Here is a 26,510-nt window from a genome sequence, read left to right as displayed (position 1 = left end):
AACTATATATGTAACTTTTAATATATTTTTTCAAATGTATCTTTCATGAGTTGAGTACAATAGTCATACCAACATAGGATTAAAGTGATCTTTGCGTCTTTTATCATAGCTAAACCCATCAATGGTCATATATGTTGACACAAATGAATAACATGAATCATGTGTGGTATGGGATTTTCATGTAATGTAATCTTAACATGTCTAATTCCATTAGGTCATCCTTAAACCTTAGTGAGATCAAACAAAAACAAAATCAAAGTTTAAATATATCGAAACTTTATTTCTACCGAAAATATACTTGAACCATATTGTTTATGTTATGAAAACATCCAAAATTACAAACTCCCACTAAAATTGGATATCACTTAAAGAGATAATGTTATGTCAGCAGAGAATCAATACCCATCGGACGATCTCATGATATGAGTGTCTATATGCTTTTATTACGAGAAACAATATAAGGTGTGTTGTGGTATAACAAAGCTCACTCATGTGGAAAATAAGTTTAGACAAAAATAATAGAGAAGATGAGCAAGACTCACTAGACGATACAACATAAAAGGTTGTTAGATGAAACAATGACATGTGCTCACAACAGAAGATCCTCAAACGATCCAACCTTCGTTTTTATGTTATAGAAATACTCTAAGTGGCTAAAATATTCAAAGAGAACACTAGAAATAAAGAATGCTCTGCATATAAGACAATCAAATGAAAACACATACCAGACGAAGCTCTCATTAGACAAAAAGACATATCAAAGGAAGCTCGTGAGAAGCTCACATCATGTGATGGATCAGAAGATACAATGGAGAAGATCTTATTAGACGATCCTACAAGGTTTCACAAGGAAGAAGATCTGATAACACATTAGATGTTCATCTATATTGTGCTTGTGAAACGATCAAACACACACTGAAGATTGCACATATAAGACGATACAAGCATATTCAACTTTTTAGACGAACCAATGTGCTAAGGAAGTGTCATGCTTAATCTTTACATTCATATAATGTTTTATGAAACTACGTTTATGTTTTCCATATCTTATTTGACATTTCTAAATCATAAAAACATTATTTTCAAATAAGATTATTGGATAAATGTTTTTGGAAAGTTTTCGTATTTGTGAAGGTAACATAGAAAAATCCTAAAATCTCAAATACCTTGTGTTTTAATGATTATTTAATGAAAAATGTTTTCCATATTAGTTTCACATGTTTTCGGATACAATTGTGCAAATAGAATCAAATATAATATTGTATTGGAAATTTTTAATAAATAGTTTTTCACTATAACATCTTCGAAAAATAGAGCATAAACATTTTCTATGTCAAGGATTTTTTCAAAAAAATAATTAGTGAACAATATTCAGGTTAAACGTGATTAATTTACAAAATGTTGACATTTTTTGATTAACTTGGAATATATTTGAAATTATTCTTAATTGAAATATCTGAGAATATAAAGTCTTAATTAATTGAAGATATTGAAATATATTGTTTTAGTGATACCTGTGATTTATTTTTTAGATTATAATAATCAACTGATATTGATATTGCTCTCATATATTATCAAAGGGACTTAAAGACGTAAGTAAAGTTGAGAGCCAAAGTTTTCATAATCAGCGTTTAACAGGAAAATGATGAAGTTGAGAAACGAGATTTGTGCATATCAAGAGTAAAACAATATCAAGGAGATATGGAAGAAGATATTCTTAGAGAAAGATGATTGAAGCATAAACACGTGACAAAGTGCATTGAAGACGCATATTAAAAGTTTCCTATTTCAGTGTTTGATACATAATAGAAGATGAAAAATACATAATTTGAAATATACAAGTCTTAGAGATGGTCAAACCTCAACAGACAAAGTTCATACATATGAAGAAATTATTTGAAAATCAAATACGTGTTAAAGATGCAAAGATTTCAAAAAAAATAAATGTTTCCATATTAAGCGTCTACCACGAGAAAGATCATGAACAGTCCAAATAAGGAAGTATCCAAGTCAAGGTTAATTAAGCTACTCGACGTTCAAATTATTTACAATTAAAAAAACATTTTGAAATGTTTTATATGATTCAAGGATGCACTAATTGTATCAGAACAGAAGTTCCCATATCCAATGTTTAGCGTATTGAAGAAGAAGAACCACGTGGCAGATTGAGCTGATACTTGAAATTATGAATATTAAAGTGTCAACGTTCATATTAGAGGAAGATAAAGAAAGATTTTGAAAAACCTTATATGCAAAATACAATTATAACAATTGTTTCCTTATCAAACGTGTAACAACTACATGAAAAAAGAAGAAACCCTAAAGTTACAACCTCCACATTTTAGATGTCTATATGAATACCTCAAGGGTGAATAACACAACAACGAAGTACATACGAGCGATATATGAAATATTCAGGTGTATAGAAAAACCTTTTGTAGTTGTATCTATATCTGAGCATAGAATTTCATATTCGCTAGAAAAGAGTAACCTGTGAGAATTTGGGTAGTGTGCTTAACCATTGTACATCCTTCACTACTGTGAAGTATACCTTATGAGCTTACTCTATTCTCTCTTAACGAATTGAGTTTTCCTCATTGTATTGAGAGGTCTTGATCTCAGGGGGAGATTAGGACAATGTACCTGGAGTGGTCATAATACTTTATGTACCTGGAGATGTCAGAATTCTAGGTGTACTTGAAGATGTCAGAATACTTGGCGTACCTGAAGAGGTCAGGAAACTTGATGTACCTGAAGAGGTTAGAATACTTGGTGTACTTGGAGAGGTTAGAATACTTGGTGAACCTAGAGAGGTTAGAATACTTGATGTACTTGGAGAGGTTAAAATACTTGGTGAAGCTACAGAGGTTGAGAATACTATGTGAACCTGAAGAAGTGCAAAAATACTATGTTTAGTGAAAGACGCTTGAGTAGTCTGCTCAAGGGGACTGGACGCAGTCCTGGTTATGAGGTGAACACGTATAAATTTGGTGTGCATTTATCTCTTACTATCATTCTCTATTACTTGTTGGTTTATGTGTTTATTGTCTTTCCGCTTCACGAATGGAGTTTAGGCTTCATTCGACCATCCTTTCTTCTGGAACCAACTTTACCTTCAAATAACACTCATACGATCAATGTGCTCATGAAATCTTTTAGGAATTAATCCTTTATTAAGTGGATCCGTAATCTCAGAAATTTTGTTAATATTGTTTTATAAACAAGTGTTTACTTTGAACTTTTTCTTTAACTAGTAAGAATTGGATGTCTATATGTTGTTGTTGAAAAATATATCTACTAATTTGTTATCACAAAATAACTTAAGTGATATTTCTATACCATCCATTAAAGATGTGGTCGTATAACAAAATTTAAATTTTGTCAATAAGTGTCATAACATGCTATGAATTCAATTACCATAGTAGAAAAGAGTAGAAAAGCCTATAAAAGAGTGTTTAACCTTTTTTTCCACCAAATAGTATCTCTAGAAATTCATAGGTCGGATTTGATACTATCTTGACCTCTAGTAAAATGAAAGTCAATATATTTTAATCACTTTAAAATATTAGTTATGCAATAATTAATGTAAATTTTTTATAAAATATTATAGTCTTTTTTACGTTTTTTCTATATCAATTATGTAATAGATAACAATATATGGTGAAGTGCTATTTTTGCACTATTATATATTTCTGAATATGAATCAAATGTAAAAGTACAGTAGGTTGTTTGTATCTATCATTATTAACAGGGAGATTCTTTTTATAACAGTTCTGTAATGATTTTTAATGTATATATTTTATTATCAATTATATCTTTATTAATATAATTTATTTTGTTATTTTACCTTTTATATTTTGTAAATAGTTTTTTAAATTCAATTAATTATTTATAAGAAAGAATTATCTATAATAAAATTATTTATTTTATAATTATTTTGTATTAAGCTGGCCAAAAGCTAATGTTATTCTCAATAAACTAAAGTTCGAGTGATAGAGATAAAGGCACTTTTTTGTTCATGATTCATGTTCACAAATTATACCTTGTGGTTTCCTAAGAAAATCTTTTGGATGAGAAAGGTGTGACATCTAATCGCACATGAAAACGTCTAATTATTAATATCAATCTTTCTTAAAAGGGATTGATATATTGTAATCATTTTTTAGAATTTACATAAAAATAACATTGGTAAATATCTAAGCACTCCTAACAAATTGGAAGAGAATCTTTAAAGATAAGGCATGTTGCATTTACTTGCAAACTCAATACTATGTAACTATTTTTTGTTTTCAAATTAATATTTGTCATTATATAAGGATATGATTAGTCAAAATTTGGTGAGTTCAAAAGAAGTAGTAAAACTTGAGCAAATATTCGAATATTCGAATAACAAATATTTCTTTTTCCGACAAAGTAATATGAAATATCTTTTAATTTATCAAAACACTATAAGTTTGAGTCCTAATGTATAAGTATTTACGTGATAAGAATATTTTAAATACAAAAGTGAAAAATAGTGATTCGTATATTTGGAAAAACATTAACAAGGTAATAGATAAACTCAAAGGTAGTTTTTTAACGTCCCAAATTTGTGTACTAGTGGAACGTATATATGTTTATATTTATACATTAAATATGTATAGAAAATATATCTCATAAAATATATAGCCATGAAATAAAATAAATAAAATGGATCTAGTGGGAAAGAGAGGGTCCCATTATAGTGATGATGGATAACATGAAAAACTTGTGGTATTATTATATGAGGATGGCATGGTAGATGGGAAGAAGGAGAATGAAAAAGAATCCTTAGAGCTAGAGGTCAAAAATGGTAGACCCTTCTTCATCTCCCACTCTCACAAGTCACCCTTTTTCTTCTCTTTCTTCTTTAGCTCAACTTTAATCTAATCATTAATTATTAATTATCTTTTCTCTTTAAATTAATTATTATTTACTATTTTTTTTCATATATAGTGTGTTTTACGTTAATGGTAGAACTTATAGTAAAACTCAAGTTTAAAAAAAATAATTAAAAATACAAGTATGAACTGTAAAACTTTGTTGTTACTTCAAGTATCAACCTGTTAAGTTGTATAGTAATACTTAACATGAAAACTTTTATTAATAAGGTGAAACTATCACTTTTTTTAGTAAAATTGAGTTTCATATAAAAAAAATTCAAGAAACCTATGTTGTTGAAGGTGGTATCAAAATATAATTTGTTGTGACCCATTGGTGGTGAATCTTTTGAGTGTCTCCTTCATATACTAATATTAAGGACTAATTTTACAACACCTAATACAAATTAAAATGTTTTGCCATGCTCCATAATATGTTTTGTTATAATAAATTATTAGTATATATTTATATTTTAAAGATCTTAAGGAGAGAAAATGTTTAAGAAATGAAATTAAAGATGTATTCAGGTTTGTTGACTGTGTTTATTTTCGTACCATTGTTACGTTAAGTAACGAAAGTAGTTAAGTATTGTGGACAAAATGACATTTAGGTTAATAAACATGAACATTATTCATTTTGTGATCATTATTGCTATTGAATATAAGAGCTCTAAAGTAGACAGTTATTGCTTATTTTTTACTGTTTAGAACTTACATCTTAGAACATTCCAACTATCAAATTATTAAATAAAAATTAATTTTAAAGATAAAAATAATTAATTGTTATATTATTTTAAAATTAAAAAAATTATTTATATTTATATTAATTTCTATTAATAATAAATAAATTTAAAATTTTATCTATTAATTATTTAGATTTTAAGATTGATAGCTAATTAGATACAAATTTAAAAATTATTTATTAATAAAAATTAATTTAGACATTAATAATTTTTTTAACCTCTAAAATAATATGTAATTTAGTTAATAATCTCTTAAGATTAGTTTTGTATTTAATAATTTTGTAGTGTCCACTTATAATGGAAGCATTTTAGGAAATAAAATATTTTGTAGTACGTAAGTTAATCGGAGACTATTTTAAAATTGCTATATTGTTTAGAAGTATTTTTAGGAAAAAATCGTTGATATTAAGTAATGTTAGACGAAATTTTACATGAAAATAGTAGTGTAAATTTATTTATGTTGAAGTTATTTTTTACTTGAAATTAAAAATTTATCAATTTATTAAGAAATTAGGTTGTATATTTATTGAATTGTTAAGGAATTATACCTTTGCGATTGTGTTTTTTTTTCTAAAAAAACTATTATTTTTAAGTTAACATTTACATTATTTGTATTTTTAACTGATAAAAAGATCAGGTTTTTAAATCAATTCGAAACATTAATAATGGACTTTGTATATAGATTAGTTTTACATCTATTAGTCATTGAATGAATGTAAAATCTAAAAATTTACAACAATTTTAAATCCAAACATGTAAAAAGTATATAGTTTATATAACTTTAACCTATCATTTTATATATATATATATATATATATATAATTATGGCCTGGAAAAACTATGTATAATGTTGTATTATTAAAGAGAATGAAATTGGGGAAATAAGATTAAGGGTTCAATTCTAATTAGTGATTAGGAGATTTGGATTCTGTTAAGAATTTTGGTGTTCTTTAATATGGTGTTGGTGTTCATGTGTTTGTGGTGTAGTTCATGTTATTTTTCAGTTTATTGAATGAATGATTGATCTGTAATTTGTTTAATATTTTTGTCCATGTCTAAATTTAACAGGATAACTTTTATAAATTTATTATGATGTATGAAGAATTTTTTTGTTCTTGTGGTTCATCAGAGAAATTTTCAAAAGGTGACAGAATGAGATATGTGGGTGGTCAAACATCAATTAAGTCATGTAACTCTAATAGATAGAATTACTTTGTAATAATAGGCATTTCGAAGGAGATGTGTTTTTTTTATTTTGAATATAGACTACTTTTGTAATTTGAAACTTTTGTAAATATTATTTTTCTATTAATTAATTAGATGATTTTTTTGTAATTTGAAACTTTAGTAAAATTATTTTCTATTAATTAATTTGATGAGTTTTTGAATGAACCTAATTAGCAGATAAAGGTAATAGTTTTGGTTTCTAGTATAGATATACATGTATTAACTTTCACCAAAGTTTAATATTTATTTTATGAATAAAAAAAAAATTTGAATAAAAAACATTTACATTTATTTTTTTTTGGTAGAATAAGAAATTTATTAAAGGAAAGTTCATATAAGATTTTGAAATGTAAGAAACAATTAGTAGAAGGACTTTTTCAGAAAGTTCAAGGTGTGAATTTCGATTTGGATAAGGAGGACAGGTGGGTCAGGAAGGAGAGGAGCTTGGATAAACAGTTAAATCGACATACCTCCGTCTAAGAGAGAATGAAGTAGGAGGAGAATGGGACGATGTTTAAAAAGTTTTGGAAGAGTAAAGTTGTACCTAATGCTTTAATTACGGCTTGGAAGGGGTTGGAAAATAAGTTAGCCACTAAGATTAACCTGGAAAGGCGCGGGATCACAGTTGCAAGGTTCCTCGTGTAGTCTTTGTAGGGTCGAGGAGGAGACTAGCACAAATTTGCTTGGTTATTGTGGAAACATTGTTGTGCATGTTTGGACGTGCAGAGAGCGTGTTTCACAATGTCCCATTGTTAAATTTTTCCCAGTTTAAGTTTAGAATGAGCAATGCGCCTCTTTCGGTGAATAAGGTTTGAGGAGTTATTTGGATCGCAGTAGTCAACGATGTTTGGAAGCATAGAAACATGGTAACTTTTAAAGGGGGAGTAGTGGATGTATTGGAAGCTTTTGTTTTGGTTCAATTAAAAGCTTGGTCATGGGTTACATCCAAGTCACAGTTTGCGAATTTTTCTTTTTTCTGATTGGTGCATAGATTTGTTAGTTTGTATGAGGATGATCTCATGACGTATTCATTTAAGTTGTATGATTGTTTTCCCTATATGTTTTTTTCTGAGTTAGCTAGAAGAATTATGTACAGGCAGACTTCAGGCAGACTTTAGAGTAAGTCTTATGATGAATGTTATAGTTGAGTTCATGTATAAGGGTTAGATCACCCTAAAGTGATTCATATTTATTTATTTTTTATTATCGATAAAAAAATTGAAATGTAAATTAAACCCGAGTAGCTTTTCCTTTTGCATGCCATTGTTGATTCGGTGAATTTTCATATGATTTGGTTCAAAATCATAATCACGTGAAAACAAACAGTTCATGTTGAAGTGATTCTGTTATGTGCAGATTCACTTTTCCATTGGGTGAACAATTGTCACACGCATTCGGACAACTGTTACATGCATTCGGTGAAGCAGCTCACTAGGCAAAGCAAAAACTTGAAGATCAATTAAAACAAAGGAATCGGTCCATTCAAATTCAATCGGATTGAAACGGTGCTTGAATTGTATGGAGTAGTAATCAAGAAGCAAATGGTGCAGATTTTTTGAAAGCAGTGACAAACCACTGAAGAAACTTTGATCCAGGTGCTGTGTTGTTCATCACGCAATTGAAATCTGTTCGGTGCAATAATTGAATTTCTTTCGGTGCGAGTGACAACTGAAGCACAGTTGATTCGGTGTTGGCGCCATTCAATTCAAGCAGCATGAGTCAAATTTTTTTCCAAATGGTAGCAGAATTGCCTTGAATTCATTTGACACTGCTGAAGCAGTTCGAATTAGTTCACTCAGGATGAGTTCAAAGAAGTGCAATCCATTGCTAGCTTCAACCAATGGTGATCGTTGGTAATTTTCATCCACACTGTGATTTCTTTGGCAAGTAAAATTGTGTCGGTGCAAGTAAGAATTTATTAAACTCATTCATAGTTTCGTATATGAATTGTGACTATCTCCCTTGTGAATGAATTCCTTTGAAAGACTAAAGCAGAACTATAAGAAGCAATTGAAGTTCCTGTCTTTAATCTGTGTGAAAAATTAGAAGCACTTAAATTATTTAGTTTAATTGTTGAGAGAATTGCGTGCTGATTAAAGTTAGTGCTGTTATTTCTTTGTGAAGAAAAAATTTGGAGAACTCCAAGCACAGACAAACAGATTGAAAAATTCATACTGACAATCTTTGTTCAATTTAAAGAGAATCTTTGTTCAATTTATTTGTCAATAACTACCTCGAGTATCTTACTCTTATCAAAATCTAGGATGTTTTGAATGACAACTATGTTCTAAGATTTAGCTTAACAAAAGAATATCCTATCATAATCAAATTATAGGACATTAACTAACATCTCCTCACAATCCACTCTTAATCCTCAAGCATATTTTTGTTGTTGTTGCTTACCTTACTAACCTTGATAGACCTTCCCCCTCATTGAAGCTGTCTAGATTCAATATTTTTTTATTATGATAAGATTTAAAACATATAAATTTGTGAGTAATTTTTCATCTATGTTTTAGTGTTTTTTATATCTTTTGAATTAAGGTATATGATTATTAATATTTGTTAAGTTCTTAATTTTTTACTTATGAGATAAATTGATAAAAGAATAGTGATCATTTGAGATTAAATTTTAAATTATACAATTTAAAATTAAATGTTAATATTTATATTTTGATTTTTTTTTTTAAATTTGAATTTTAAGTAATGAGAACTTAAAATCACTCATTAAACAAAACAATATGTATAAGTAATTTTAAAAAAAATAAAATATATATATATACAAAGTATTTAAATACTCCAACCATTATATTATATCAAGTTTAACTATTTTTATCAACAACTCAAGTCTAACTATATATAAATTATAAGCTTTTGTACGTAAATGCACAGAATTATTCTTTCTAATAAAATATATCAACTCATTCTTGTTACACATGTTTAATGTTTGATTTGTCAAATTACACATCATACATATAATATATTTTTTTTGTATTTCCTCTCTTTTATGGTAGATTATCTTTTATTGGTACTCTATTTAAAATTACTCTCCACACAATTAATTATGGATGTCAATTTTAGCATTTCAAAATAAATTATACATATTAACATCTTTACAATGTTATTTTGTAGTTTTGTTTTTTTATCTGCATAATTGATCATAAAAACTTGTGTTTCACTATCTTTCCAAATGTTGTACTTTCTTTTCTCTAGCTATAGATGTTGATTTTATTAAATGCCTCTATTTAGGGTCTTTTCCATATACAAAACGGAAATGATTTTATGTTGTGTAAACTATACATATGGAAAAAAGAATAGAGAATAAAGGATATGGGCATGTGTTTCAAACTTAGGTACTTTTATATGGTGAGACGAACCACATACACATCAAATTTGAGGAAAAAAAAATGTTCAGCAATTTGTAACAATCTGAAAGTGCACTGAGCTATACATGAAGTGATACTGTAAATCAAGACTTGTTAAAGGTAAATCACAGTGAGAGAGGTTGAGACTTTTGCTAAAAATATAAAAGCATTTTGTGTAGTCACAAGAAGTCTTCAACTAGCTGAAGCAGATTCCAAATTAACTGGTCCATACTCTGATCTGACAGAAAAGGATCACCTGCAGTATAAATTCAGTGACTGAATGCCAGGTTCACATAATTGACGCAGCAGAGCAACAAATAGCCTGGAATCTTTGAAGCTACAGATCATCTGTTGTCTATGAAAACAGCCTCTCAGTAAACTAGAATAAGAAATGTCACATGGAATGAAGGATCACAATATGTCACATCCACTGTTATTGATCTTCGGTTTTGAACAAAACTAGTTCACTTTCTTGCTGTAGATTCTTGTACTTCAAATTGCTAGGGAGCCATCTGGATAATCTCTCAGGCCAGAACCTGGCATCAGATAAATGAGAGAAGCAAATTTGGTTACATGTTTTAAATTAAATGTACGGCAAAAGAACAAATAGGCATCTATAATTAAATAGTAAAATTGCCTATAATTAAATAGTAAAATTAAATAAATGATTAACGTCATTTGTACAAGGTTGAAAAGGAAACAAAAGCCTCCCAAATTTTGGACCTACAGCACCAAATACCCCAAATTAAGTGCCCATCAGTAGACTATTAATCGTTAATTTATCAATTTGATTCCGCAAAGGCTGGTGCACACACAAATTCGGTGAAGTAGTTCAACACAAAAAATGACCCATTGCACAAGAAATAAAGAGAAAATTGAATGCTATGATTTATGAACAAGAATCTTAACCCATGTTGCCAACCACATCGCCTTACTTGCTGCTCACCATAAATCATTTCTTCTTTCAGTTCTTTTCACTAGAGTACTTGTGAATGCATTTCTCTGGTTCCCAAATGGACTTCCCATGCCCAAAATCCCCTAACAGGCGGGCACCTTTCATCTTTGTCTTATCAAAGCAATTGAGGAATGTAAGATAAGTGAAATGGATGGTGCTCATGCAAGTTTTCAAGTGTCTGCAAAAGACTGAAGACGCCATAGTCTTTATATAAATGTGACTAGTGCAACACTCCCACTAAAGAAAGAAGTTTCGTATTGTCAAGTTCTTCAATAATTGGTTATATGTAGACGGATGGTGAAACAATTCATTTGTTAATTGATACATCCATGTAAAATTCAATTCAATTCAATCCAATTTACAAAAAAATACATTTGGATCGGATTGGATGGATCATATAATTAAATGGAAGAATAACAATCTATCCTATGCTATTTTCAAAAATTAACACTTTATGGATCAAAATCAATCGAACAAAACATTTTTTTCATATTTTATTATTTTAAATTTGTTAAAAGTTAATTTATGACTTATTCAAAATAGTTTAAGTTTTAAAAATAACTATTTATTTATAAAACAATCTTAGAAACCCAATAAAATAAATAAACATTTCTTTAAAGTGAATTGAAAAAATAAGTTGTATTTTTTTAACTTACAAAAATTCTAGTGGATAAATGAGTATTTTGAATAATCATAAAAATATTTGAGAGGGTTTGAGAGAAGATTCATTGTATTCAACATTCCCTAGTGCAAAGAAAACAAAAATTGAGCTTTGTACTCCATTTTTCTCAACTTTTGCACCTCGCTAGTTTTTTTTCTAGGTTTTGTTGTTTCCCGATTCTACAATCCGGAATAGATTTTTAATTGAGGGGGTGTTACGTATTAGCATACACCAAAAAAATGAAAAAAAGAGTGAACGAAAACACAACCACCATCAATAAAAACACCACAAGAATTACCTCAACCACATACGTTTACCACAACCACTTGAAAATAAAGAAGAAGGCACCACACTCTCCACTCTCCACTCTCCACCGTACTCAGAAGGGAATTGTTGGAAATAAAAAGAAGTATGGAGGTACAGGTGAAGGTATGGAGGTACAGGAGAAGGTATGGAGGTGTAGGGAGAATTTGCCAACAAAATTTTAAAAAAATACCCTACCCACACACCCCACACTGCAACCACTTCTCTGTTTCACCTACTCCACGACACCACCCACCACCTGCAGGTTGTGTCATGGCCCACAACAACTATTGGATATGAAAATAGTATAGGATGGATAGTGTGCAACATCAAGATGGGTCATGGTGAGGTAATTTAGAGTACCAACTAACCTTCACGGAACAAGGTTTCCCTTGGTCAATTACATGTTTGACACTTGAATCCATTTGTGTGTTTACAAGCTTAGCATTTATCACCCCTCTTTCTTCTAGAATGTTGATCACATATTTTCTATAAGACAGGACCAAACCATCCATGGATTGTGCCACTTCTATACCAAGGAAATACCTTAGATGTCCAAGATCTTTTGGGCAAGATATTGTTTTAGTTGTACAATACCCACCGTATCCCTACCTATGACAACAATGTCGCCACATGTACAATGAGATAGATACATCCTTGGGGAGAATGACAATAGAACATAGAATGATCAGCATCACTTCGTATCATTCCAGATTGATGGATGACAGTTCGAAAATGCTCAAACCATGCACGGGGTTATTGTTTGAGGCATACCATATTAAATGACTCCCCTTGAGCAACAAAACCATGAGGTTGCTCCATGTAGACTTTTTCATCAACGTCACCATGTAGAAATGCATTTTTTTGTCAAGTTGAAACAAAGTCCAGGGATGAATAATTGCAATGGAAAAGAGAAGTTTAATAGAAGTCATTTTTGCAATAGGATAGAAAGTGTCAGCATAATCTTGGTCATAGATTTGTGTGTATCATTTGACAACAAATAAAGCTTTAATAGCGATCAATGTTACCATCAGGTCCTGAGGAACCAATCCCCAAGTACCACTACTTTAAAGGGCACACATCTCATCAATCCCCAAGTACTACTACTTTAAAGCTTCACCTAAAGACTTAGGAACAAGAATAGAAGATAACGAGGACAAACAAGAATATTGTATGGGGGAAAGCCTATGATAACTAAAGTTTGTATAGTGGGGAGAGCGGTTACAAGTAGAATGTGTACCCTTTTGAATAGCAATATACCAATCATTTTTAGATGGGACCAAATCCAGAACGAGAGATGGCTTCACAGAAGGATCAAACATGACTTCATTATATTATCCCCCTTTCCATCCTCTTGCAATCCTCAAGTTTGACAGCATTGCAATAGAGTATTTGAGTGTTTGATTCTCTCCACTTAACAGATAGCTTTTAAGGGTGGGTTCCTTAACTGCTATGGTGTTTATCAATTGGTATTAGATACGGTTGTCTGTGTCTCAGAAAGGGTAACCTACTGAGGATTTTAACTGGTAGAGGATTCTAACCAAATGGAAGTTGAGTGAAATGTTACTGAGTGAAGTGACATAGAATGTTTGTCACTGAGGTGTCGTCTCTCAGGGAGGTTCTATGATAGAAACTTGTGTATCATAGGGTGTCTAAGACTCATATCAAGTAGTAATACGTGAAGTTCAGCAGAGTGTTTAAATGTTCGGTTCTCTCCCCTTAACAACTAGATTCCCCAAGTGCTTTAAAGTTTACACATTAAATTCAGAATACAAAGAAGATATTACTACTAGACTGACCTTAATTAGAAAAAGAAATCCAGTGGAAGATCTCAAAAATGAATAGAGTCAGTACTTACTTGTCAAGTCTTTCACAAATTGCCCGGCGTACAGAAGAATTGAGACCATAAGCAATTGAGTTAAAGAGGCCCTGCAATATGTAGACAAAGTGAGATAGCTTAACAAGATACAAATGTAACAGTATTTTTCACAAAGTTGAACTTGATTGATCATCACAACATTAAGACACTACCAATCACCAGGGGAAACCATTACATTTACTGGAAAAGCACATAACATACCAGCAAAAAGGGAAAGTGATTAACTGCAGGAATACAATGCAATGCCCTTGTATTAGAAAATGTTCTTACAATTGTTTGGCATCATCTAGTGTTTAAATTGTAAGAATTAACCTACCGTTTTTCATGTTTCCCCAAAGAATAATCATTGAGAAAAATCAGCTTTGACAAGCACAAGATTAGCTAAGAAGATGAGGAAGTTGAAGGAATAGGGAGAAAACAAGAGTGGCAAGGTAAGTGTATAGCTAGAACACAAATCATGCAGGATAGTGGCAAGACATATCCACAGATAAAGCTGACACAATTAGATTGGTAATAAAAGTGCACATCTACGTGCTGCATAAATTGGAATTATATCAAACCACAACAAAACCTACGTGCCATTTAACTTATTGCATCTATTGTGGTTCAGTGACCAAACACCCAAAAATACCTTTCTATAGGCTTGTACAATCAGAGTTGTATAATTTAAGCACGAGATGTCTAAGTGTAAATGAATATTTGTATTTTGAGCTCAAAGATGTTGGAAAAATAAATTTGAACAGGTTGTACCCTCAGTTTCAACCAATCAAGTCAAATGCATAAATACACCAAAGGTTGAATCGTTCATTTGGTCCTTGTACAAATACAATAATCATTTTCACAAATACATCTTATACATTTTAGTCCCTACACCAAGAAACCAATTGGTTTAATCTCCAACATGCACTTTTTAATCCACTACACTACATTCCATCCAAAAAATATAGGGACTAAAACAAAAGATGTATCTGTTATAGAGGTTAGATAATTCATTTTAACATGTTATTAACATATAGTAGCGAAGACGACATAAGTATGATCAGGGGGATGCTAGGAGATCAGAGGAGGTGACAAGTTTATTGAGAGGACTTAAAAACAAAGGACAACCATGCTGAGTCTCCAGATAGATTATAGAACATTCAGTGAACAAAAAATAGAGCTAAAAAAAATAGTATGGTTACTTGCTGATACCATAAGAGCAGCTGTTCCAACATCAAGAAATGTGAGCCAAAAGATTCTATGGTTGGGTTCAAAAAAATCATGAATACGGTTAATAGTTCCAAAAGCCCATGATCCAATCAGAATTAGTGGATAGTATCCCCAGCGATTCAGAGCCTGCAGTGTAAAACAGAAAACACAATAGATCAGTGAGAATGTAGATGCAACTGGGAATAACAGTTTCCTCTTAAGCAATTTGATTTAAGCATGCATATTAACTTACTTAAGAAAATCCCAACGACAAAAAATAAGTGGTGAGCATCACTAAACCACATTAGAAATCATAGAACAGTACTAATTTATTTTATCCATGAAAACTTCTTTGTGTGAAATACATTATAATATACATATCTTGTGTGAAAATTTCCCTTATGGTGGGTTTGATTGAGAGGATGAGTGAAGATAGGAGAAGATAGATAAAATTATAGTCTATAGATGTTTTGTGCAAGAGGAGATCAATTATTTAAAAAATGGTGGAACCCAGAGTACTATTTTTCACCTATTTCTACTAGTATCTCTATATCTCTCATCATCTCCTCTCTATTTCTCTTCAACCAAAAACTTTTCATTTTCATTTTATTTCTCATCTATTTCCACTCCACCTGCTTATTTCCATCTAACTGGTTTCTCCCCTCTACCAAACACACTCTAATTCTAAAGAAACCTAGCCTAAATAAGGCATTTGCACAAAACGAAAAGATTAAAATCAAAATTCCTCATGACAGAAGGTAAATTATAAAGTATTAAAGGCACTGTGGATCACTGCAATACAGTTGCTAGAAACAAATAAAAGTGTATCTAGTGTACATGGATTCTTATATTTCAAATCTTGGAACCTGGTGATAATAGAATAAAATACCCTCATGTTATCTCTTGTATCTGACACAAAAGTTTGGCTTGACATACCAACCGCCATCTGAAATTTGAAGAAACAAGAAAATATGGTCTCAAAAAGTGCCTAAACAAGCAATTTGTTTCGTTTGAGAAATAATCAGTAAAATCAGGTACATACACGGGTTGCATTATTCAGCATGCGTATTACTTGAAAGTATGTAAACCCATTATACAGAATTGCACCCCAGAGTGGCATGTAAAATGTTACAAAATGAACTGCCTGCATAGAAAAAGGAATTACCGTTTAGAGGAAAAAGAAAAGCACCAGATTAATGACTAATCTGATAAACATATACACAATATATTAACACTGCAAAGTTGCAGAAAATTGGGAGATGACTACTGTTATTCTACTATCTTTCATTCTAATCTTCATTAATATCATAAAATACATTTAGATAATGCCACAATGATGAGCATCCTAGACCCTAAACAAAAGGAAGAAAGAATGCTGTATAGAAAATCATTTGCTTGTAAACATTTCTTGCATGGATTTTTCAGCTGTCAAATTCAACTGCTTTCAGGTTAATAACTACGTATTAGATTTTGAGTAATAAAGAGCTGCTACAAGGAAAATATTATTCTCAAAGCCAACCAAATCCTTACTTTCATTTCCAGTCCATTTGTATTTAGAGAATGGCAAATTACATAAGGGGGCAAAACTTGACACTAAACCAGGTTTTTGAAATATTTACACAATTATTGAAAGGGATACCTGACTTGGAATCTTTTTTACTTGTACTGAAACATTTTATGTTATAGTTTTACCATAACTTAAGAGGGGTGATCAAATTGTAATTACAAATTGATAACAGAAGCCCACACCACCACAATTTACCCCTTCCTACATTTATGAAAGAAAACTTCCATAACTTTTGAGTCAATTAAAATTAAATTTGAAGTCAATTTACATTTAATTTTTTTAATTTAAAAGGGAAGAAAACTACTCTGCACTCTAAGAGCCTATTTGAAAATCCATGTATAACATGTATAATGAAAGAAACAAGAGGGAATTGCAGAAATTTTTAGGAGAAATATAAAAGCATTGTTTGGTATGCATTCCTGGTCTCCAATTACTACTTGCCTTCCCTGCGCGACCTGTTTGAGTCCAACACCATGCACCTAAATGTTTATGGTCATTACCAAAGGAGCGCATAACAGTCATAACCAAGGAAGTACCTATCAAAGTAAAAAGATATACCGGATGAGCTCTTAGAATTGCATGTTGCTAATGAAATAATTGAGCTTAGAACATAGAATGAAGTGCTATTATTTCTCTTGGTACATAACCAGGATCTAAGGCCATTTGATTAGCTTTTATTTGCTCAAAGAAATCATTTTCAGATAAAACATGAGCTCTTAGAATGTGAAGATTATGGCAAACTAAGCTATTTCTCAAAGCTAGGATATTAAAAATTGATTTATACATAGCTGCATACCCCAGACATACAAGTGAAACATGGCCTCTAAATCTTCAACATCAGTTTTGTGTTTTACAACAGTACGGTGCAGGGTAAAAGCAATTGTTGTAGTCCATAGAAAAGATGCCACACAAAAGAAATGGGTGCTATAGCCCTGTGCATAACAAAAGAAACCTTTGAACGGGTCCCTGTATCAAAGTGAAACTTCTATCAATCACATGATGAACAACTTCAGCTGATACATACATTTAAAGAAGCATGTATACCCTATTATGCTGAAGAAACTGCAAAGCATATCCTGCAATCGACAAAAATGTAATAAAAATAGCATTATGGATCAGAAAAAAAAGGCATGAATTAACCAAATAACCAGTGCAAAGGAACAGACACATAAGGTTCCTGGAATGTCAAAGTATCTACTTCTTTCAATTATAAAGCAGCATTGCAAACACAGAATAAAGTGGCTAAGGGCGTCAAGAAACAAGAATAAAAAAACTATAAAAGTTAGCTTCTTAACATAAAATGTTGTCCAGCAATCTAACAGTTTTTATCAACATATACTCATAAAGTAGCTTTTACAATCACAATTGCAGTCAATAACAATCTGGTAATATCTGATAACTTTTACAACAAATATATTGCATACAGAATCTTACTATGGTCTTGTTTGGATAAACTTACCAAGAATCACTTGTAGGAGAAGAAGAAACCAAGAAAATAAATTGAACTAGTTTTTCCCACAAGTTAAAAAAGTAGCATATGTTAAAATCAAGTTCTTAATAAGCACAGAAACCCTAGCTTATGCATAAACTAATTTTAATAAGCTTAACTCCTCTTATTTTCTACTCCTCTAAGACAGTGAAGTTTTTTGAGAAGTTTATCCAAACAGTGTCATATGTCTACTAGCTTAACACCTAATTTTACTTTTTCTTGCAAAGTAAGTTTAACTTAACCTTAGGTTCTCCATCATATTAAGCTCCTAATTCTAAAGCTACTTGGAGTCACAAGTTCAGTAAATTTATCTTCGGAAACAGCTGTTTTATGCTCATTCTAAAACCTAATCGACTAGCTTATGTTAAAGCAACTACAAATCGAGTACAAAAACAAGCAATTAGGTTTTAAGAAAAAAAAATCAAGTGTGAAATCGACTGTCGGTAAATTCAATTGAAGAGGCCAAAGCGCGTTTCACCACGCCGTTTTTGAGAATCGTCCGGTATTAGTAAATTAACGAATAAAGAATTAGAAGCAAGGTTTAAAATACAAAGAGGAAACGCAGAATTTCAGATCTGGTGAAGAGGAAGCATACAGCGAGAGCGAGGTAGAAAACGAGCTTGAAGGAGAACTTGCGAAGCTCCTTGAATAGAAGGTAGCAGAGTACAATGAAGCTGGAACCGGCCAACGACAGGCTCGACGCTCCGGAGTTCACTGCCGTCAGAATCTGGCGATCGTGCGCAGTGAGAGTAGCGCCGAGTGCGACGGAGGCCGCCATTACACGGAACCAGTTCGCTATCGCCGATCAGTAGTCACTCTCTTGATTCTCAACTTCTAACTTACTGCGAAAGGAAGAGAGAAAGGAGAGAGCCGAACGGTTTTGAAATTTATTTTTTTTTCTGGAAAAAGAAAATAACAGTAGTATGATTGTTGATTTATGTTTAATTATTGATTTTAATTTGCATGTAAATGGTTAATGTGAGGAAATATTGTGAATTAATTAAAGATGTGATAAACTTATTATAAAAATTATTAACTGTTGAGTTTAATTTTACTTCTGGTTTTTCAAAATTAATTTTATGAATTTTTTCAAAAGTGTGAATTTAGTCATTTGCACCAACTTATTTTAAACTTTACTTTTTTAAGTTATTTTTAAAAATTAGGATAAACACTTCATTTAGAACCATCATGATTATTTTGTTTTTAGTAAAAAAAACTACAATATTAGTACAGCAATTTCAGTGTTGTTAATTTTATTTGAATTTTAAATCCTATTAATAATTAAGATAATTGAACATATCTTAGTCTATAATAATTGTCACTTATATTTATTTAAAAAACTAATTTTAGTATACAATTAATTATCCGTGAAATTTTTTACATACTTTTTGTTTCATAAATTTAAAATCTTTAATGATTTTTCAAGATTAATTATATACTAATGTTAATTTTCACTTTAATAAAAAAAAACATTACAATTAGTAATAACAACAATCATCTACCACCACATAAAAAAGTATTATTGAAGAAAAAAAAAATACAAGTAAATATAAACTCATATATTAACAAAATTGATACATATATAGCTTATACTTATTCATAAATATCTTTAATAAAAGACTTGATGGATGGAAACCTATTATATCAATAAAATTGATCTTTAAGAAAAAATCTCAAGTTAGCAAGCTTATAAGCACAAACATTTCCTTTACGAAAAAATATGTGAAAATTGAAATCTAATTTTGTCATAGTAATTAAGACAAGTGTTTCACATATTACGAAGCATCCAATAAACATTAGTTCCAAAAGTAAATGCAACACAAACCAACCAAGATAGAATCACATTCAAATCCTAAAACTTAAGTCATAAATTAGTAAGACTTATCTTTTGAGTTTCTTCAATAGCATGTATAAACCACCAATAAATTCCTTCATACTCTCACGAAAAATACTTCCACAAACAGCAAGACCAAGAGAACTCCTAACAGCCATCAGTGTTAATTTTAACCCAACTTTTCTAAGATAAAAATGTAATAAAAGATTAGCAAAGTGTAATTTTCTTATTTATTCAAATGTAAATTATGTATACATGTGTGATAATTCTTTTAATTGCGTCATATTTTCTTCATGTGCTGGAATATTTTATGAACAAAAAGGAGAAAGAACATGGTGTCATTATTTTTTTAAAGTTTGGGTGCTACAATGCTTAGCATTAATTCATATCCATTACAGTTTTGTTATTCATTCCATCGTTAAGGTACAAGGAATCATACATAAAAGACAAGTTTTTTTTTATTGAAATATAAAATTAAAAATTATTTATATTTTTTAAATATTAAAATTGAATTAAGATTATGATTTCTTTTGATAGATATTATTTGTGCTTATTTTATTCGGATCTTATATCAAATAGTTATATGCTTCAGTTTCTCTTCAGACCCTTGTGAGATATTCTTTGATTCCATGTGGCCTGCACCACGTACTTTCAATTGAAAGTAACTCAGATATTGTTTTTTAATTTTCGTTTAAATATACATTTTAGTCTAATCTTTTAATTTTTTTATTAATCGTGATCAATTTTAACTTTTTTAAAAGTGATTCCTATTTTTTTTTCAATAACAATATCATATGTATTCCAAAACGTCACGTCACGGTTCTTATCTAAATAACAATTCTAGATGTATACACGTCACATTTTCATTGTGGTGATGAAGACTATTTTGAAGATTTAAAATAGAAAACTAAGAGAAATATTTTAGAAAATTAAAACTGAATATTTATAATTAACAAATTACCCTTTTTTACGAATTTTCCAATGTAAAAAAGTTGTTGATAATATGATCGTAGAAAATAATTTCCATCAATTTTTTTTATTAAAACTCGTGGGAAAACTTTCACAGAATTACTTCTATAATTTCTCATAAAAAAAATCTACAGAAAATTGTAACTTTTTTGTTCTGTTATAATTTCATAATTTCAGTACTCAAAATTGCTGAACAAAATAATTTTTGTTTTGATGTAATTAAAATAATTAAAAAATTAAAAACAAAACATACAATAATCATGTGTTAAATTTTTTTAACGCAATATCCATCAAGTTCAATCACAAAACCAAATAATACAATGTCAAATAGTTTTGAGATAGTCAATTTGAAGCATTTCAACAAGTGTTCAAAAGTAAAAAAAAAATGTTGTTGAAGAAGGGTCTGATATATTTTATTACCCATGAACAAGATATAGAAAAAAAAACTATGTTTGTAATATAAAATTATTTTTAATGATATATTGGGTCATGTGGTTAACCATTTATCCATTGACCTGGTATTTTGACCAGATATTGATTGATCCGGTTTGATAACACTTATTTATACTGGATGATTGAGACTTATTTGGAGTTGAGATTTATTACTTTCACCAAATCTACTTCTTAAAACATATTTTTGATAAAATTATTTGCCAAATTATGTCGTAATTGGATATTCTATGACCTAAAACAATAAGTGTATGAAATCCATTTTTTGTTCATTTTCTCTAAACTATAACTTAACATCCAAAACCATGTCCAAACACAATCCCAACCATATTTGTCACATACATTACATGTGAATAAATTTTAGTGTGTATCCTGAACTAGTATCAAGTGCTTATACTTGTCCATTGTCGTGTATATCATCAAACCATAGAAAACTCAATTATCACTTCGAATAGCTTGTGTTCAATGTGATTGCCCTTATTTCACCCTAACCATCATTTTGCTGCAACTCTGTATTTCTGGCCACAGTCAGATGTGATAGAACTACCTGCCACCCTTTTCATGATGACCAAGCCATGCCGTCTTGTAAAATAAAATAACACACCTTTTTTTTTTCTTTTTACCCTTTTCTATATGATATGTATATTTTATCTACTTTGCTGAGGAGCGTTATCTGCTGCTATATTTTATGTTTGTTACCATTTTCACTTACGGCAACATACACAAATGGTCCAATGAAAACATCATCGAAGTCCTGAAGTGGCTCCAACACCTTCACCACATCACTCATAGTTGGCCTTGCATTTGGGTGAGGACTCAAGCATTTAAAAGCCAACATAGCAACTTTCATGGCTCCTTTCATGGGAAATTGCCCTTCTAGTCTACAATCTATGATGCTATAAACTATTTTCGGATCTCTCAGTAAAGGCCTTGCCCATTCCACTAAGCTCTTGCCACCATTCGACCGAGACTTATCCACCACTCGTCTTCCCGTAAGCAATTCCAACAGCACCACTCCATAGCTATACACATCACTCTTGGTTGTAAGATGACCTGTGACAAGGCAATGAGTTATTACTTCATCAAATATAAGTTTTTGTCATTCTGGACATAAGAAAATATAGCTTGTTTAGTTTAACATTGTGATGTTGTGAATTTCTACGTTTAATACTTATAACTTTCACGTTTTCGGGCTCAATTGAAAGTGACAACATCAAGGGAATTTTAGTTTCTAGTAATATGAAAGGCCTAAATTCAATTTACACTACAAAAATTCTTATTGAGGCTTGTAACATGGTTTTAGGAGTAAGGAATGAAATAGCCTCCTTTGCCCCTTTACTTTTTGGATGTCAATTGATGCTAGAAACTTGGTTAACTTTTGTATGGTAGTGCATATACCTGTCATTATGTACTCAGGAGCAGCATATCCTTGTGTTCCCATTATGCGTGTTGTTACATATGTATCTTCCCCTTCAGGGCCATCCTTGGCTAGACCAAAGTCTGAGAGTTTAGCTGTGAAATCCTAGATTTAGAGGAAAAAAACGTTAAAAGAGTGTAAGTTAATTTCTTGATATGGAAATTAAGAAGATCATGCAATTAAGAGATGCAGTATGAGATCACAGAACATACTGAGTCCAGTAAAATGTTTGAAGCTTTTAAATCGCGGTATATTACAGGCTTATCTGCTTCATGAAGGAAGGCCAGACCTTTGGCAGCTCCTAATGCAATTTTCATCCTGGTTGACCATGGCATAGCAGCAGAGTATCCTATTTGTATTAGAGCAAAAGAAGCTGTTATTAAGGCTTGGTTTATGTAAGAATCCAATTTTGTGTATCAGTAAGAGGGATTTTCTATTTGTCATCAGTATCCAAAGAAAACACATAGATTTGAAACAATTAGGTGTGCATGACCTTACAGAACAGAACATCTAAAATTCTAAATCATTTGATGATAATTATTGAGCTTGATCTTGCAATCATGTTTGACTTATGAGATACTTCTGATATAACCAGAAATGCACAAAAACAAAAAGATGAGAATAAGCGAGAAAAGAAACATACTTCTGAAGAGTTGATTCTCCAAGCTGCCTCTTGGCATGTATTCATACATCAAAAGCCTGTTTTCATCTTCATAACAGTACCCTATTAACTTTACAAGATGTGGATGCCTTAGTTGTCCAAGAAATATAATCTCTGCCTAGAAAAGAAATTGTGATCAAAACAACAGTTTATTCAGATACTAGCTCATATGAGTATTTGTTCACGAGTGCAGTATTTTTGTTGTCAAGGAAACAAATATGTCGGCATCTAAAATTGACGTGACAACCAAAAAATGGGGTAGTCATGAAAAGTTAAAAATGGCATTTGAGAAAGCTAACTAACCAGCCACTCCCTGTGACCTTGCAAGCCATCCAAGTCCAACCTTTTCACAGCAACAGTCTGAGCTTTCAAACCTGGCCTAAGTTTGTCATCCACAAAACCCTTGTACACAGGTCCAAACCCTCCTTCTCCTAGCATATTACTCCATGAGAAACTGCTCGTTGCTTCCCTTAGCTCCTCAAGTGTGAATGCATAAAGTTTGGAGCCACCAAAGGAAATTGAAAGATCCTCAATGGCCTGAGTGGAGCTTGAATTGCTCACATCAGATAGACACAGCCTCTGGAAAGACCCTTGTTTCAAAACCTGTTTCTCTGATTCCTCCAAGGAGCACTTAACCTTGTAACAACTTAAGATCAAGATCACAGACTTCCATGTGTTCCTTTTAGTACCCATCTAGGAAATTGGTCTATATGTGAAACTGCAACAACCCTGTTGTGTAACTTTCTTTCACAAGCTACTTCTGATTCTAAAAATATGAGGAAGACGACATAAAATTTGGAATAATTGATGATGCTAGGAAAAAAATAAGTGAAAGTTGAGGAAGTTTATAAGTACAACTTCACCTACCACCTCAGAAGAAAAATTGTGGGAGATTCCTTGACTTCTAGAACTCATGAATGTGGATGCTAGAACAATATTACACGATATACATGAAGGATTTCTATTTTATTTTAGGTCAATCAACATGCCTACCTATTATTGACTTCAATGTTACACTAATATATTTTTCATAAACACTTATAAAAAATAAGGAACAAATATATCTATAAATTAAAATTTGTAAAGCTAATTTAATTTTATGAAAAAAGTGAAATTTAATTTGTTTCTCCAAATTACGGAACGACTCCATCAAACATGAGTGCCGTCCACATATTTTTGTGTTTGGCAAGTGATGTACATTCGCCGAGAAGATCGGAAAAATGAAGGGATGTAACAAAATTCCATTAGTGCCAAACCAAAAATTCCATTCTAATTTGTAGTTGCACACATCAAAAGGTTTTTTTAATCGTTCATTTGGTTGTGTTGAGGACACGTGAATTATTATAACAAAAATAAAAGTGCTATGTGGATTTTGAGAGTATTTTATGGTTTAATTTGATATGTTCCTATATTTGGTAGGTAAGTTTCTCTACGTTGTTGTTGTTGTAGTTAGAATGTCATGATCATACAATAGCGACCCGACAATGAAACTCTTCTTTTAAATTCTTTATATGATCATCAAGGGCAGCTTCTAGAACCTACAACTTAAGGGTTTCCTCTAAGACTGAGTGTTTTTTTGAGAAGTTTATCCAAACAGTGTCATATCTCTACTAGCTTAACTTTTACTTTTTCTTGCAAAGTAAGTTTAACTTAAACTTAGGTTCTCCATCATATTAAGCTCCTAATTCTAAAGCTACTTGAAGTCACAAGTTCAGTAAATTTATCTTCGGAAACAGTTATTTTAAGCTCATTCCTTCTAAAACCTAATCGACTAATCACGCCTTTGAAAAGAAGCAACTAAAAATCGAGTACAAAAACAAGCAATTAGGTTTTAAGAAAAAAAATCAGGGGCGAAATCGAGTATCGGTAAATTCAATTGAAGAGGCCAAAGCGCGCTTCACCACGCCGTTTTTGCGAATCGTCCGGTATTAGTATACTCACGAATAAAGAATTAGAAGCAAGGTTTAAAATACAGAGAGGAAACGCAGGACTTTAGATCTGGTGAAGAGGAAGCATACAGAGAGAGCAAGGTAGAAAACGAGTTTGAAGGAGAACTTGCGAAGCTCCTTGAATAGAAGGTAGCAGAGTACAATGAAGCTGGAACCGGCCAACGAAAGGCTCGACGCTCCGGCGTTCACCGCCGTCAGAATCCGGCAATCGTGCGCAGTGAGAGTTCTGCCGTGTGCGACGGAGGCCGCCATTACACGGAACTAGTTCGCTATCGCCGATCAGTAGTCACTCTCTTGATTCTCAACTTCTAACTCACTGCGAAAGGAAGAGAAACAAAGGAGAAAGCGGAACGGTTTTGAAATTTTGTCATTTTTTTTTGGAAAAAGAAATTAACAGTAGCATGATTGTGGATTTATGTTTAATTATTGATTTTAATTTGTGTGCAAATGGTTAATGTAAGGAAATATTATGAATTAATTAAAAATGTGATAAACATATATTATACAAATTATTAACTGTTGAGTTTAATTTTACTTCTGGTTTTTCAAAATTAATTTATGATTTTTCTTGAGGTATGAATTTAGAGTTCCTTTGCACCAACTTATTTTAAATTTTATTTTTTTAAGTTATATTTAAAAAGTAGGATAAATATAGTATTTGGAATTATTTTAATTTCAAATTGATATTATTAGATGAATCATTATATTCACATTATTTAATGTATTGTTTATTTTAAAAAAAAAATCATTTGATTGTATGTTAGTATTTGTTTTTAGATATAAGAAAAATGGGAACCACTTCAGGATGGTTCAACCCTTATAAAGAAACTAACATCTAGCAAATAACATAAATTAATTAACAAAATTCCTACCTATTAAAATAAATCTTAAAAAATAACTTTAAGAAATCATTCTCATACATACCAAAGATTCCAAACACCAATTAGAATATTAA

General features: G+C 31.0%; 2 protein-coding genes and 1 long non-coding RNA gene across 6 annotated transcripts; 1 reads left to right on the top strand and 2 right to left on the bottom strand.

Annotated features, from left to right (window-relative positions):
* Positions 1-8,587: 8,587 nt before the first annotated feature.
* On the top strand, positions 8,588-10,379 carry LOC137816671 (uncharacterized). The gene is made up of 2 exons (XR_011081845.1): positions 8,588-8,721; positions 10,222-10,379. It is a non-coding gene; the product is annotated as an uncharacterized lncRNA (long non-coding RNA).
* LOC137816670 (G-protein coupled receptor 1) lies at positions 10,208-19,214 on the bottom strand. 2 transcript variants are annotated; one of them, XR_011081844.1, is made up of 9 exons: positions 18,871-19,195; positions 17,831-17,862; positions 17,583-17,752; positions 17,224-17,322; positions 16,262-16,359; positions 16,109-16,165; positions 15,213-15,366; positions 14,011-14,081; positions 10,208-10,769 (listed from the first exon to the last, which is right to left on the bottom strand). XR_011081844.1 is itself a non-coding variant. In XM_068619920.1 (9 exons), the coding sequence occupies exons 1-9, from the start codon at positions 19,051-19,053 to the stop codon at positions 10,667-10,669; spliced, it is 957 nt and encodes a 318-aa protein (XP_068476021.1). In that variant the 5' UTR covers positions 19,054-19,214; the 3' UTR covers positions 10,208-10,666. The 2 variants fall into 2 exon arrangements, 1 of the variants encoding a protein (XP_068476021.1); XM_068619920.1 differs by having other exon boundaries at positions 15,223-15,366; positions 18,871-19,214.
* A 2,564-nt stretch (positions 19,215-21,778) lies between these two features.
* On the bottom strand, positions 21,779-25,890 carry LOC137816669 (serine/threonine-protein kinase RIPK-like). Of its 3 annotated transcripts, none has more exons than XM_068619917.1 (6): positions 24,474-25,890; positions 23,910-24,372; positions 23,589-23,724; positions 23,158-23,294; positions 22,927-23,050; positions 21,779-22,581 (listed from the first exon to the last, which is right to left on the bottom strand). In XM_068619917.1, exons 2-6 carry the CDS (start codon positions 24,297-24,299, stop codon positions 22,208-22,210), a joined length of 1,161 nt encoding a protein of 386 aa, XP_068476018.1. In that variant the 5' UTR covers positions 24,300-24,372; positions 24,474-25,890; the 3' UTR covers positions 21,779-22,207. The 3 variants fall into 3 exon arrangements, with proteins under 3 accessions (XP_068476018.1, XP_068476020.1, XP_068476019.1); XM_068619919.1 differs by having other exon boundaries at positions 23,203-23,294; positions 24,474-24,753; XM_068619918.1 differs by having other exon boundaries at positions 23,203-23,294; positions 23,910-25,883.
* Positions 25,891-26,510: the final 620 nt, after the last annotated feature.

Source organism: Phaseolus vulgaris, chromosome 1, assembly GCF_000499845.2.
Source record: "Phaseolus vulgaris cultivar G19833 chromosome 1, P. vulgaris v2.0, whole genome shotgun sequence".
NCBI lineage: Eukaryota > Viridiplantae > Streptophyta > Magnoliopsida > Fabales > Fabaceae > Phaseolus > Phaseolus vulgaris.
Note: the sequence above shows the minus strand (reverse complement) of the source record. Positions and strands in the feature narration are given on the sequence as shown.